General features: G+C 38.0%; 1 protein-coding gene across 5 annotated transcripts in view; it reads right to left on the bottom strand.

Annotated features, from left to right (window-relative positions):
- FBXL17 (F-box and leucine rich repeat protein 17) overlaps positions 1 to 15,764 on the bottom strand; it is a 533,333-nt gene that overhangs the window by 353,110 nt on the left and 164,459 nt on the right. For all 5 annotated transcript variants that reach the window (XM_055298027.2, XM_063612883.1, XM_063612881.1 and 2 more), the window contains exon 5: positions 15,538 to 15,645. In XM_055298027.2, the coding sequence (XP_055154002.1) occupies positions 15,538 to 15,645 (108 nt within the window). The remainder of the gene's footprint in view (positions 1 to 15,537; positions 15,646 to 15,764) is intronic.

Raw genomic sequence — 15,764 nt, forward strand, 5'->3', positions numbered from 1 at the left:
TTGTCAGGTTTGTCAAAGATCAGATGGTTGTAGATATGTGGTGTTATTTCTTAGGTCTCTGTTCTGTTCCACTGGTCTATGTATCTGTTTTGGTACCAGTACCATGCTGTTTTGGTTAGTGTAGACTTATAGTATAGTTTGCAGTCAGGTATCATGATGCCTCCAGCTTTGTTCTTCTTGCTCAGGACTGTCATGGCTATGTGGGCTCTTTTTTGGTTCCATATAAATCTTAAAGTAGTTTTTTCCAATTATGTGAAGAAAGTCAGTGGTAGCTTCATGGGGAGAGCTTTGAATCTACAAATTATTTTGGGCAGTATGGCCATTTTCATGATATTGATTCTTCCTATCCATGAGCATGGAATGCTTTTCCATTTATTTGTATCCTCTGTTATTTCCTTGAGCAGTGGTTTGTAGTTCTTCTTGAAGAGGTCCTTCACATCCCTTGTAAGTTGTATTCCTACGTATTTTATTATCTTTGTAGCAACTGCGAATGGGAGTTCACTCATTATTTGGCTCTCTGTTAGTCTGTTATTGGTGTATAGGAATGATTGTGATTTTTGCACATTGATTTTGTATCCTGAGACTTTGCTGAACTTGCTTATCAGCTTAAGGAGATTTTGGGCTGAGATGATGGGGTTTTCTAAATACATAATCGCGTCATCTTCAAAAAGAGACAATTTGACTTCCTCTCTTCCTATCTGAATACTCTTTATTTCTTTCTCTTGCCTGATTGTCCTGGCCAGAACTTCCAATACTATGTTGAATAGGAGTGGTGAGAGAGGGCATCCTTGTTTGGTGCCGGTTTTCAAAGGGAATGCTTCCACTTTTTGCCCATTTAGTATGATACTCACTGTGGGTTTGTCATAGATCACTCTTATTATTTTGAGATATGTTCCACCGATACCTAGTTTATTGAAAGTTTTTAACATGAAGGGGTGTTGAATTTTGTCGAAGGCCTTTTCTGCATCTATTGAGATACTCATGTGTTTTTTGTCATTGGTTCTGTCTATGTGATGAATTACATTTATTGATTTTCGTATGTTGAACCAGGCTTGCATCCAAGGAGTGAAGCTGACTTGATCATGGTGGATAAGCTTTTTGATGTGCTGTTGAATTCGGTTTGCCAGTATTTTATTGAGGATTTTCACATCAATGTTAATCAGGGATACTGGCCTAAAATTTTCTTTTTTTATTGTGTCACTACCAGGTTTTGGTATTAGGATGATGCTGGCCACATAAAATGAGTTAAGGAAGATTCCCTCTTTTTCTATTGTTTGCAATAGTTTCAGAGGAAATGATACCAGCTCCTCTTTGTACTTCTGGTAGAATGCTGCTATGAATCCGTCTGGTCCTGGACTTATTTTTGGTTGGCAGACTATTAATTACTGCCTCAATTTCAGAACTTGTTATTGGTTTATTCAGGAATTTGATTTCTCCCTCATTTAGACTTGGGAGGGTGTACGTGTCCAGGAATGTAACCATTTCTTCCAGATTTTCTAGTTTATTTGCATAGAGGTGTTTATAGTATTCTCTGAAGGTAGTTTGTATTTCTGTGGGATCAGTGCTGATATTCCCTATATCATTTTTTATTGCATCTATTTGATCCTTCTCTCTTTTTTCTTTATTATTCTGGTTTGTGGTCTATGTATTTTGTTGATCTTTTCAAGAAACCTGCTCCTGGATTCATTGATTTTTTGAAGGTTTTTTCATGTCTCTATCTCCTACAGTTCTGCTCTGATCTTAGTTATTTCTTGTCTTCTACTAGACTTTGAATTTGTTTGCTGATGCTTCTCTAGTTCTATTAATTTTGATGTTAGGGTGTCAATTTCAGATCTCTCCTGCTTTCTCTTGTGGATATTTAGTGCTATAAATTTCCCTCTACATACTGCTTTAAATGTGTCCCAGAGATTCTGGTATGTTGTGTCTTCATTCTCATTGGTTTCAAAGAACATCTTTATTTCTCCCTTCATTTTGTTATTTACCCAGTAGTCATTCAGAAGCAGGTTTTTCAGTTTCCATGTAGTTGTGCGGTTTTGAGTGAGTTTCTTAATCCTGAGTTCTAATTTGATTGCACTGTGGTGTGAGAGACTCTTTGTTATGATTTCTTTCTTTTGCATTTGCTGAGGAGTGTTTTACTTCCAATTATGTGGTCAATTTTAGAGTAAGTGTAGTGAGGTGCTGAGAAGAATGTATATTCTGTTGATTTGGGGTGTTCTGTAGATGTCTATTAGGTCCGCTTGGTCCAGGGCTGAGTTCAAGTCCTGAGTATCCTTGTAAATTTTCTGTCTCGTTGATCTAATATTGGGTGTTAAAGTCTCCCACTATTATTGTGTGGGAGTCTACGTCTCCTTGTAGGTCTCTAAGACTTGCTTTATGAATCTAGGTGCTCCTGTATTGGGTGCATATGTATTTAGGATAGTTAGCTCTTCTTGCTCCATTGGTCCTTTTACCATTATGCAATGCCCTTTTTTGTCTCTTTTGATCTTTGTTGGTTTAAAGTCTGTTTTATCAGAGATTACTACTGCAACTCCTTTTTTTTTTTTTTTTTTTTTGCTTTCCATTTGCTTGGTGAATATTCCTCCATCTCTTCCCTTTATTTTGAGCCTATGTGTGTCTTTGCATGTGAGATGGGTCTCCTGAATACAGCACACTGATGGGTCTTGACTCTTTATCCAATTTGCCAGTCTGTGTCTTTTAACTGGGGCATTTAGCCAGTTTACATTTAAGGTTAATATTGTTATGTGTGAATTTGATCCTGTCATTATGATGCTAGCTGGTTCTTTTGCTAGTTAGTTGACGGAGTTTCTTCATGGTGTCAATGTTCTTTACAATTTGATATGTTTCTGCAGTGGCTAGTACTGGTTTCTTCTTTCCATGTTTAGTGCTTCTTTCAGGAGCTCTTGTAAGGCAGGCCTGGTGGTGACAAAATCTCTCAGCATTTGCTTCTCTGTAAAGGACTTTATTTCTCCTTCGCTTATGAAGGTTAGTTTGGCTGGATAAGAAATTCTGGGTTGAAAATTCTTTTCTTTAAGAATGTTGAATATTGGGCCCCACTCTCTTCTGGCTTGTAGGATTTCTGCAGAAAGATCCCGTTAAGTATGATGGGCTTCCCTTTGTGGGTAACCCAACCTTTCTCTCTGGCTGCCCTTAACATTTTTTCCTTCATTTCAACCTTGGCGAATCTGATGATTATGTGTCCTGGGGTTGCTCTTCTTGAGGAGTATCTTTGTGGTGTTCTCTGTATTTACTGAATTTGAATGTTGGTCTGTCTTGCTAGATTGGGGAAGTTCTCCTGGATAATATCCTGAAGAGTGTTTTCCAACTTGGTTTCATTCTCCCTGTCCCCTTCAGGTACATCAATCAAACATAGATTTGGTCTTTTCACACAGTCCCATATTTCTTGTTCCTTTGTTCGTTCCTTTTTATTCTTTTCTCTAATCTTGTGTTCTCTCTTTCTTTCATTAAGCTGATCTTCAATCAATGATATCCTTTCTTCCGCTTGATCAGTTCAGCTATTGAAACTTGTGTATGCTTCATGAAGTTCTCGTACTGTGTTTTTCAGCTCCAGCAGGTCATTTACATTCTTCTCTACACTGGTTATTCCAGTTAACGATTTGTCTAACCTTTTTTCAAGGTTCTTAGCTTCCTTGCATTAGGTTAGAACCTGCTCCTTTACCTCAGAAGAGTTCGTTATTACCAACCTTCTGAAGTCTACTTCTGTCAATTCGTCAAACTCATTCTCCGTCCAGTCTTGTTCTCTTGCTGGCGAGGAGTTGTGATCCTTTGGAGGAGAAGAGGCTTTCTGGTTTTTGGAATTTCAAGCCTTTTTGTGCTGGTTTCTCCCCATCTTTGTGGATTTATCTACCGTTGGTCTTTGCTTTTCGTGACCTTCAAATGGGGTCTTTGAGTCAACGTACTATTCGTTTCTAGTTGTTAGTTTTCCTTCTGACAGCCAGGCCCCTCTGCTGCTGTCTGCTGGAGTCTGCTGGTGATCCACTCCTGACCCTGTTTGCCTGGATATCACCAGCAGAGGCTGCAGAACAGCAAAGATTGCCGCCTGATCTTTCCTCAGGAAGCTTCGTCCCAGAGGGGCACCTGCCAAATGCCAGCCAGAGCTCTCCTGTGTGAGAGAGATGTCTGTCAGCCCCTAGTGGGAGGTGTCTCCCAGTAAGGATACACAGGAGTCAGGGACCCACCTGAAGAGGCAGTCTGATCCTTAGCAGAGGTTGAATGCTGTGCTGGGAGGTACGCTGCTCTTTTCAGAGCTGTCAGGCAGGAACATTTAAGTCTGCTGAATCTCACCCACAATTGCTCCTTTCTCCAGGTGCTCTGTCCCAGGAAGATAGGGGTTTTATCTATAAGTCCCTGACAGGAGCTGTTGTCTTTTTTTTCAGAGATGCCCTGCCCAGAGAGGAGGAATCTAGAGAGGCAGTCTAGCTGCAGAGGCCTTGCTGAGCTGCAGTGGGCTCCACCCAGTTTGAACTTCTCAGTGGCTTTGTTTACACTGTGAGCTTAAAACCGCCTACTCAAGCCTCAGCAATGGCAGGTGACCCTCCCCCTACCAAGCTCAAGCCACAGCAGACTGCTGCTGTGCTGACAGTTAGAATTTCAAGCCAGAGGATCTTAGTTTGCTGGGCTCCATGGGGGTGGGACCCACAGAGCCAGACCACTTGGCTCCCTGGCTTCAGCACCCCTTCCCAGGGGAGTGAATGGTTCTGTCTTGCTGGTGTTCCAGGCCCCACTGAGGTATGGAAAAAAGAACTCCTGCAGCTAGTTCAGTGTCTGCCCAAATGGCCACCCAGTTTTGTGCTTGAAACCCAGAGCCCTGGTGGCATAGGCACCACAGGGAATCTCTTGGTTTACAGATTGCAAAGACCATGGGACAAGCGCAGTATCTGTGCTGGAGTTCCTCAGGCTCAGACCCTCATGGCTTCCACTGGGTAGGGGAGAAAATTCCCTAACCCCTTGTGCATCCTGGGTGAGACAATGCCCCACCCTGCTTCAGCTTGCCCTCCACGGGCTGCAGCCACTGCCCAACCAGTCTCAATGAGATGAACCGGGTACCTCAGTTGGAAATGCAGAAATCACCTGCCTTCTGCATCATTTTCGCTGGGAGCTGCAGACCAGAGCTGTTCCTATTCAGCCACCTTGCCAGCAACTATGGCAAGTGTTTTTAATATTAGCCAATCTAATAGGTGTGTGGTGGTATTTTGCTATAGTTTTCATTTGCATGTCCCTAATTCCTAATGCTACTGAACATCTTTTCATGTGCTTATTTTCTTACTTAGTTTTGACAATTCTTAATATATTCTAGACATAGCTTATCAGATATACAGTTTTCAATTATTTTTCCCAATCTGGGGCTTGTCTCCTCAACAGTACAGGAGTCCCTCTCCCCTATCTGCAGTTTCGCTTTCCATGAGCGGTACCAGTTACCCAAGGTACAGTTCCAGAAGATACTTTGAAGGGGTGGGGAGACCACACTCACATCACTTTTATTACAGCATATTGTTATAATTGTTCTGTTTTATTATTATTGTTATTAATCTCATATTGTGCCTAGTTGATTAATTAAACTTTATCATAGGTATGAATGGGTAAGAAAAATCATAGCATACAAAAGGCTTGGTACTATCCATGATTTAAGGCATCCACCAGGGGTTGTGGAATATATCCCACGAGGATAAGGGGGAACTACTGTATATGTCAAAGAGTAGAATATTTTAATTTTCATAAAGTGTAATTTATTAATTAGTAAATTTATTAATTTTTTTTTTTTTAAAGATGGAGTCTCACTCTGTCACCCAGGTCAGAATGCAGTGGCTCAACCTCAGCTCACTGCAACCTCCACCTCCTGGGTTCAAGAGAGTCTCCTGCCTCAGCCTCCCGAGTAACTGGGACAATAGGCGCATGCCACTGCACCCAGCTAATTTTTTTAAATATTTTTAGTAGAGACAGGGTTTCACCATACTGGCCATGCTGGTCTCAAACTCCTGACCTCGTGATCTGCCCACCTTGACCTCCCAAAGTGCTAGGATTACAGGCACGAGCCACTGCACCCTGCCCAATTTATTAATTTTGATCAGGCTTCTGGTATCCTCTTTTAGAAATCTTTGTCTAACCCAAGATCACAAAAGTTTTCTCCTGTTCTTCTAGAACTGTTTTATTGATATAAAATTTATTTCCTATAAAAGTCATCCTCATAAATTGTACATTTCAATGGTGTTTAGTACATTGAGTGACTTGTGCAACCATCACCAATATCTAATTTCACAACATTTTCATTATACTGAAACGAAACCCAGTATACATGGGCATATTCTGGACATTTCATATAAACAAATCATATAGAAAAATAGCCTTTGTAGCTATCCTCTTTATCATAATGCTTCCAAGGCCATGTTACAGCCATATTATAGCATATTTCAGAACATCATTCTTTTTCATGGCTGAATAATATTCCTCTGTATGAATATACCACATTCTGCTTATACATACATGAGATGATAGGCATTTACATTGTTTCCACATTTTAGCTGTTGTGTATATTGCTGCTATGGGCATTCAGGTACAAGTTTCTCTTTGAATCCTGTTTTTAGTTATTTTGATTCTATACTTAGGATTGAAATTTCTGGATCATATAGTAATTCTATATTTAAACTTCTGAGGAACTGCCAAACTGTTTTCCATAGCAACTGCATAATTTTATATCCCCACCATTAATGTACAAGGGTTCTAATTTCTCCACTTCTTTGTCAACACTTGCTGTTGTCCATTTTTTTTATTATAACCATCCTAGTAGGTGTGAAGCTGTACCTTACCAGGGTTTCTGATTTGCATTTCCCAGTCATCTGCATAACTAATAATGTTGAGCAGCTTTTCATGTGCTTGGCAGCCAAGTATATCTTCTCTGGAGAAATATCTATTCAAGTCTTTTGCACATTTTAAAAAATTAGGCTGTCTTTTTGTTGCTAAGATAGAGTTATTTATATATTCAAGACACTTACCAGATATGTGATTTGCAAATATTTTTTCCTATTCTGTCGATTGCCTCTTCAATTTCTTGAGAGTACCCTTTGAATTTTTAATTGTGGTAAAGTACAATTTATCTTTTTTTTTTCTTCTGTTGCTCATGCTTTTGGTGTCATATCTAAGAATCCATTACTGAATTCAAGGTCATGAAGATTTCTCCCATGTTTTCTTCTACGTGTTTCATAGTTTTAACTCCTACATTTAGGTCTCTGAACCATGTTACAGTTAATTTTTATATATGGTCTGAGGTAGGGGTCTAGTTTCACTCTTTCCGATATGGATATCCAGATATCCTAGCACCATGTGCTTAAGAGACTCTTCTTTTCTCATTGAATGGTTTTTGCACCCTTTCAAATATTAATAGGACATAGATGTGTGAGTTTATTTCTGGACTCTTGATCCTTTTCCATTGACCTACGTGTCTATCCTTACATCAGTACCATACTGTTTTGGTTCTTATAGCTCTGTAGTAAGTTTTAAAACTGGGACATATGAGTCTTCCAACACTGTTTTTCTTTTTTGAGATAGTTATGGCTCTTGAGTTGTCCTGCAACTCAATAATAATTTCAATATCAGATTTTCCATTAAAAAAAGCTGCTGAGATTTTTATAGAGATTCCATTGACTCTATAAAGTGCTTGGAGTAATACTGCCATCTTAACAATATTAAGTTATTTTAAGATGAATAGTGGATGCCTTTTCATTATGTAGGTCTTCTATAATTCCTTTCGGTAACGTTTTGTGGGTTTCAGTGTACAAGTCTTGATATCCCTGGTTAAATGTATTTATAAATATTTTCTTACTTTTGATAATAATGTAAATGAAAGGTTTTTCTTTATTTCATTTGCAGATTATTCATTGCCAGCATATAAAAATATAACTTTTTAATGCTTCTTTTAAAAGTCTTTTTAATTTTTTTAACTGACAAAATTTGCATATATTTATGGTATACAGCATGATGTTTTGATGTAAGTATACATTGTGGAGTGGCCAGATCAAGATAATTAATATATGCCTTGCCTCATATACTGAAAGGAGTTAGTTACCTTGCCTTAGGTAGATAACAAGGGAAGCATCTCAGAGAGGCCCCCGCCTATGGGTCAGTGCCTCATCCCCACATAACATAAAAAGCAGCCCGAGAAAAAATTCAAGCGGCAGGTGCCAATAAGGGAACTAGCACGGGGTGTTGTACCTAGAGACACACCCACGGCTGCACAGATAGAAAAACCTCCAGGCCATTTGGATAAAAACTTGCACAAACCTCCAGCTCACTCAGATAAGGGAACAAGGCCAGGCACAGAAATGCCTTTGTCCCCACAGTGGGATCCCAGAAAAAGTTTCTTCTCCTTTTGTGGGCATGGGCACAGTGGGCTCTGGTGGGTTCCAGTGGGCACTCTAGTTTCCTTTATTTGGACTGTAAGTCTGGCCTCTATGAATCATCACCTCAGCCCCTGATTGGTCCCAGGCCAAGCTGAGTCATGCATTTGCCAAGACAGCCCACAGACTAAGCACATTCCTTCCCCTTCCCAGTCCGTAAAAACCCTGGATCCCAGCCCCACAGTGGATACTCCCGTTCTGGACCCCCTCTCTGCTGGCAGAGAGCTTTCTTCTTTTGCTTATTAAACTTTCGCTCTAACCTCACCTTTGTGTCCATGCTCCTTAATCATCTTGGAGGTAGGACAAGAACTCCCAGCATTATCTCAGACAACAAAAGTTTGTTTTGATATTATATTGAAACAATATATACCCTTGCCATCCTTTTAATATCTGTAGTATCTGTAGTTTTGTCAACCCTCTGAGCTGTAACATTGGCAACTTTTTTTTTTTGATCAGTGTGACTAGAGATTTATCAATTTTATCTATCTTATCAAATCGCTAGCTTTTGGTTTCATTAATTTCCTCTCTTCTTTTTGCTTTCCATTTCAACACTGTTTCAATATTATATTATTTGTGGTCGACCACTTAAAATTTATTCTCTCAGCAATTTTCAAGTATACAATATAGTTACTTACTATAGTAAATATGTACTATATGTACTATGTACTATATGTACTATAGTCTATAGTCTATACTCTATGATGTACTATAGATCTCTTGAGCTTACTCTTCTTGCCTAACTGAAATTTTGTATTCTTCAACCAGCACCTCCTCAATCCCTTCCCCCCCTTCAGCATCTGGTAACCACCATTCTAATCTGATTCTACGAGACTGACTTTGTTAGATTCCACAAGTAAGATGATCATGCAGTATTTGTCTTTCTGTGTCTGGCTTATTTAACTTAACATAATCTCCCTCTAGGTTCCTCCATGTTGTTGCAAATGACAGAAATTTCCTTCTTTTTAAGGCTGAATAGTATTCCATTGTGTGTATATACCATATTTTCTTTTGTTTTTTTCTTTTTTTTTTTTTTTTTTTTTGAGACAGAGTCTCACTCTGTTGCCTAGGCTGGAGTGCAGTGGCCACTGCAAGCTCCACCTCCCGGGTTCACGCCATTCTCCTGCCTCAGCCTCCTGAGTAGCTGGGACTATAGGTGCCTGCTACCATGCCCATCTAATTTTTTTGTATTTTTTTTAGTAAAGATGGGGTTTCACCATGTTACCCAGGATGGTCTCAATCTCCTGACCTCGTGATCCGCTGGCCTCAGCCCCCCAAAGTGCTGAGATTACAGGCATGAGCCACCGTGCCTGGCTTACATTTTCTTTATCCATTTATCCTTTAATGGACATTCCATATCAACTTTGGCTACTGTGAATAGTGCTGCAATGAAAGTAAGAGTGCAGACATCTCTTCAGCATACTGATTTAATATCCTTTGGATATATACCCAGTACTACTGCTGGCTCATATGGCAGTTCTATTTTTAATTTTTTTGAGTCACTTCCATACTGTGTTCTACAACAGCTATACTAATTTACATTTCTACCAACAATGTTCAAGAGCTCCCCTTTTTCTACATCCTCACCAAAACTTGTTATCTTTCCCCTTTTTAATAACAGCCGTTCTGACAAGCGTAAGGTGGTATCTCATTGTGGTTTTAATTTGCATTTCTCTGATGATTAGTGACACTGAGCATTTTTTTCATATACTTGCTGGCCACATGTATGTCTCTTTTTGAAAAACCTCTAATTGGGTACTTTGCCCAGTTTTCAATCAGGTTATTTGTTTTCTAACTATTGAGTCGAGTTCCTTATATATTTTGGATAGTAACTCCTTATCAGATATATGGTTTGGAAATACTTTCTTCCATTCCATAGGTTGTCTTTTCACTCTGTTGTTTCCTCTGCTATACAGATACAATGGATTTTTGTGTATTGATTTCCTAGTTTTGATTTATCTTGAGTGCCTAATCAACTTTGCTTTTCTGGGATAAACTCTCATTAGGTCATGACATAATTATTCTTTTAAAATACTGTTAGACATGATTTTCCAAACTTTTGTTTACAATTTTTGAATCTATATTCATGAAAGATAGTGATGTTCAATTTTCTTCACTTAGAGTGTCTTTGTCAAGTTTTTTTAATGTGGGTAATAATAGTGTCTTTTCTAGAAGATTTGCATTGAATTGGTATTTCTTTCTTAAATATTTGGCAAAATTCAACAGTGAAGTCATCTGGGATGGGAGTATTGGTGGAAAATTTTTAACTACAGATGCAATTTCTTTAAGAAATACAGGGGTATTCAAGTTATCTATTTCTTCTTAAGTGAGCTTTGGTAGTTTGTGTTTTTCAAATAAATTTTCCATTTCATCTAAATTGTTGAATTGATAGGCCTAAAGATGTTCACTGGCTGGATGTGGTGGCTCACGCCTGTAATCTCAGCACTTTGAGAGGCTGACATGGGTGGATCACCTGAGGTCAGGAGTTCGAAACCAGTCTGGCTAACATAGCGAAACCCCATGTCTATTAAAAATACAAAAAATTAGCCGGGCGTGGTGGTGGGCGCTTGTAGTCCCAGATACTTGGGAGGCTGAGGCAGGAGAATTGCTTAAACCCGAGAGGTGGAGGTTGCAGTGAGCCAACATCCCATTACACTCCAGCCTGGGCAACAAGATTGAAACTCTATCTCAAAAATTAAAATAAAAAAAAAAAGATGTTCATAATATACCCTTGTTATCCTTTAATGCCTGTAGTATGTGTAGTTTTGTTAACCCTCTGAGCTATAACATTGGCAACTTTTTTTTTTGATCAGTGTGACTAGAGATTTATCAATTTTATCTATCTTATCAAATCACTAGCTTTTGGTTTCATTAATTTCCTCTCTTCTTTTTGTTTTCCATTTCATTGATTTCCTCTTTGATCTTTACTATTTCCTTTTTTTTTTTTTTTGCTTACTTTGGATTTAATTTGCTCTTCTTTCTCAAATTTCATAAAATGGAAGTTGAAGTCGTGATTTAAAATCTTTTTTCTCATATTGGTATTTGTTTCATTATTTTTATCTAAGTAGTACTTTAGTAGCATCACACTAAATCTGATACATTGTGTTTTCATTTTCATTCATTTCAAAATACTTTCTAATTTCTCTTTTGATTTTGTCTTTACTCACGGGTTATTTAGGATTGAATGCATAAGGAGGGTCATCCACAAATCCCTGGGATTCTTCTATGCAGTTCTCCCCACTCCAATATTCAGTCCTCTGAAATCTGGCTGTTTTGGTCTCCCTGGCCTTTCTGTTCTGTTTTGTCAACTCAGACAGTCTGCTGCGTGTTACCTGAGTTACCCCCTCCCTGTGCTGCAGTCTGGAAACTCTTTCCATGCACTAAACTGAGACAATCACAGAGCTCCTCTTGCCTGTTTCCCATATCATAGGGATCATTGTCCTTGGTTGCCTGATATCCAGTGTCTTAAAAACCATTGTTTCCTATATTTTGTCTGTTTTTTTAATTGTTTCAGGAAAGAGTAAATTTGGCCCGTTGCGCCACCTAAGCTGGAAGAAATTCAGTTTCGTTTTGCCTATATCATTATAAATCCATTTTTATATATTTTATTTCTTTTAATTCATTGCAGAGTCTTCCTTTTCAATGCTCAAAATATCCCAACCTAAGTCAGCAGGAGCCATTTCACGTTGGCTTTTGGGTCCTTTGACATGTTCCTTCTAGTCTCTTTAGTGGCAAATGACATGCAGGTCCCACAGTCTAAACACTGAAGGGAACTATATATTTGCATTTGCTGAACTTGTTTTTAAAAGTGGGTGAGAGAGCAAGATATACAGATTTTATATTTATATAACAGGTACACTACAATGAAAAGAACACACTTGTCTTAGAGTAGACCCAATTCTGCCACATACAAGTCACTAATACTCTTAACTGTTAAATGTAGACCTCAAAAATTATTATCTTTGCTTCCTAAATATAGACCTCTAAGTTTCCAAACAGTCCCATAAATCTGACTTTATCTTATCAACCTGTGTGAATTCAGTCTGGTTATTCTGGACTCTCATTTACACAGTCATAGCAGCTTAGAAAGGCTTCTTATCCTAATATTGCTTGATATTAGCAGAATCTAAGTAATAATGGAGTGTCATCAGTAAATATTACAAAGTAAACGGGAATCCAGTCAAGCCTGAGAAAATCAAAATAAAATTAAATCAAAGGGACCCCAAGAGGATATCAATGTCCTTCCATCTATTCCCAATCCTCTGTTTTCTTGCCCTTGATTTAAAAATCAAGATGTCACAAATCCCCAATTTTCCCTTCTAACCTACTAAATTAGACTTGATATTTCTTAGTTTCCATGAGAGCCCATAACAGTCCCTTCTATGCCAATGATTCCTAAATTCATAGATTCTTCAGGGTGCAAGAAATTGCAGATCTGAAGACAGATCACCTAATACAGGCAAATAATTTCAAAGACAGGAAACTAAGGTACAGAGATTTTTATGCTCCTTGCCTCTCTTAGCAAACTTAGAAAGCCAGGGATTTAGTGACATCATGTGTTAAAGAGATTTTCTAAATCACGTAAAAACATATTTAGGCTGATAACTCTCAACACCCTATATCTCACAGTTTCTTGATTATTTATTATGTACTATGATGATAAGGAAACACAACTTTTTAAGGGGTCTTTATATGATTACAAACATTTTTGTGAATGTCTTAGTAACCAGTATGAAAACACTGCCAGAATGCAAAGATCATAAAATAAAAAGCCTTAATTTTATTAAAAACTGAGTCTACCCTTGGTTTTCAAGAGATAAACCAATTAAAATAGCTTTGCAGAACCAATGCATGTATAAAATGTCCTCTTTTGCCTTTACTTGAATCCAGAAAACTAAGCTTCATTGCTTTGTTGTACACACCAGTTTTCTCAACAAAGAAAAGGCTCTGTTGAAGAACAAAGATGTTCCTCAAAACTTTGCGGACTAACTGTAATATGAGTCCAATAGATTCTGATTGTTGATAGACCAAACCAGCAATCCTTGCCTAAAATCTTCAGAAGAACCATTTCAGCAAATTGAGCTTTCCAATGCAGACATTTGCTGTAGCTGTGTTTTGTCACAGAGAATAATTGTGATCTTTTAAGTACCAGTGTACCATAATTTTTGGCCATCTCAAAATGCTCAGGGAAGCACTTACTGATCTAGTAAGTCTTGTTTTGTCTTTAATGAGTACAATTTCAAGTAATCATAAAAAGCCCACATATGGCCATCATAACACTTGTTGTGCACAATCTGTTCAACCAAAGGCATTTTTACTCTACACCATAAACAGCATCAGATGTGACTAGAAAAACATTCATCTACCAAGATGTTCAGGCCAAGGTTATAGGAAATGAATTAAAAATTATGGTTACATATGGTCTTGGTTACACTAAGATGTTCTGATAGAGCAATAATTGAGAATAACAGGCCTATCCTCTCCTCTAGCTTTAGGCTCTGATCCTCACAATAAAATTAAAGCTAATCAGTCCTTTAAGACATAGTACAACCACAGACTTTCTTTCAGATACACTAGACTAGAATAGTGATTTGATTTCTTAAAATCAAACTTTGTACTAATTTTCTAGCAATTTAGATACTATGGCATCTGGGGTTTTTATGTTGTTGTTTTTTGGGTTTTTTGTTTGTTTGTTTTGTTTTTTTTTGAGACGGAGTCTCACTCTGTCGCCCAGGCTGGAGTGCAGTGGCGCAATCTCGCCTCACTGCAACCTCTGCCTCCCAGGTTTAAGCAATTCTCCCATCTCAGCCTCCCAGGTAGCTGGGATTACAGCCACCGCACCACCATGCCCAGCTAATTTTTGTCTTTTAGTAGAGATGGAGTTTCACCACATTGGCCAGGCTGATCTCAGACTCCTGGCCTCAAGCAATCCACCTGCCTCGGCCTCCCAAAGTGCTGGGATTACAGAGGTGATCCATTGCGCCTGGCCTGCATCTGTTTTAATATTAATAGCTAACATTTATTTAGCATTTACTGTGGTCTCTATTCTGAATCAAGTACCTTATATATATTACCTTATTTAATACCCTAAAAAATAATTTTCCCACTTAGCTAAGTGATAGACCCAATAATCCAATCTGAGGTTATAATGGTGCCCAGGGTCCTATTCATTGTGTGACCCTACCATAGTCCTAGGTAACTCATAAACATTTGCTCTTTTCCTAGGGAGTAAAGAAAGACATTATTTCCCATTAAACTGTAAGCTCAAACAGATCTGAAGACACCAAACCGAAAGAGACCTGGAATCTTACCTGTTTTTTTTCATCATTGTGTTGCCAATACAGCAACTTTCTAATAGTTGTGAAATGAAGGAAGGTTGAAGGAAAAGGTTGCTCAGCTATAATAAGTCGGAAAAGGCAAGAATCACATTTATTTTCCTAAGTACTATAGGATAGAATTGAAATTTATACAGTAACAAATTTCAGATAACACATAGGTAAATTTTATAGTAGCCAGTTTTTCCATTACACAAATCTAAGAATTGGCTTTTAATTATTTTAAAGCTCTGGAAAGCAGTAGAGATGACACATCGCAGTAGAGATGACACATCAGTGAGAGATTACTAAAGAACTGGCAGTTTGATCATTTCTAAAAATATGAAATTTCATATAATTGTTATATTATTGAACTGTCTGAGCCATAATGTAAATTTTTGTCATATATTCACCTCTCTTTTCACCTTACATATTCAGCTTGATAATATACACTGACTAAATTCACTTTTTAAAGCCAAATACTCATAGGATCTAGTGATACATGAGCACTTAAAATTCAATCAAAATATCTTCTAAGCACATTAACATTTAAATGATTCTTGTCGTATATATTTATTTGATATATATTTCATAGCCATTAGCAATGAAAAAGCAAAAAGCTTCTTGTTTAAATGAGTATTCCATTTCAGAAAGGGTAAGTTTGGTATTGCTTTCTTCAACTCATTTTAACTTTTATCAAACCCTAGTAGACTTCTATAATGATCTGACTATCCCTTATTCAAGTAAATTAAACAATTTAGGGCTCATCACCTGTATGATACTCAAAAATACCAAGGAAAAGCAGCCATAGTACCTACCTTGGTTAGGTGAATGACTCCTTTAGAAGTGACTGAACAACCCATGAAGCCTACATATTGAAGCTCAGGACAGTGTTCAGCAAATGCTTTCACTGACTGATCTGTCACCTAGGGAAAAGACATGGATGAAGTTATTCAAGGTAATAGTCCAGTGAACTCAAGGATTTGGCTCCTGAAAATCCTCTCAGCCCCACCTTGCATCATTACTATTTTCTGCCCTGTTAGAT

This window comes from Symphalangus syndactylus, chromosome 11 (genome assembly GCF_028878055.3).
Source record: "Symphalangus syndactylus isolate Jambi chromosome 11, NHGRI_mSymSyn1-v2.1_pri, whole genome shotgun sequence".
In the NCBI taxonomy this organism is placed as follows: domain Eukaryota; kingdom Metazoa; phylum Chordata; class Mammalia; order Primates; family Hylobatidae; genus Symphalangus; species Symphalangus syndactylus.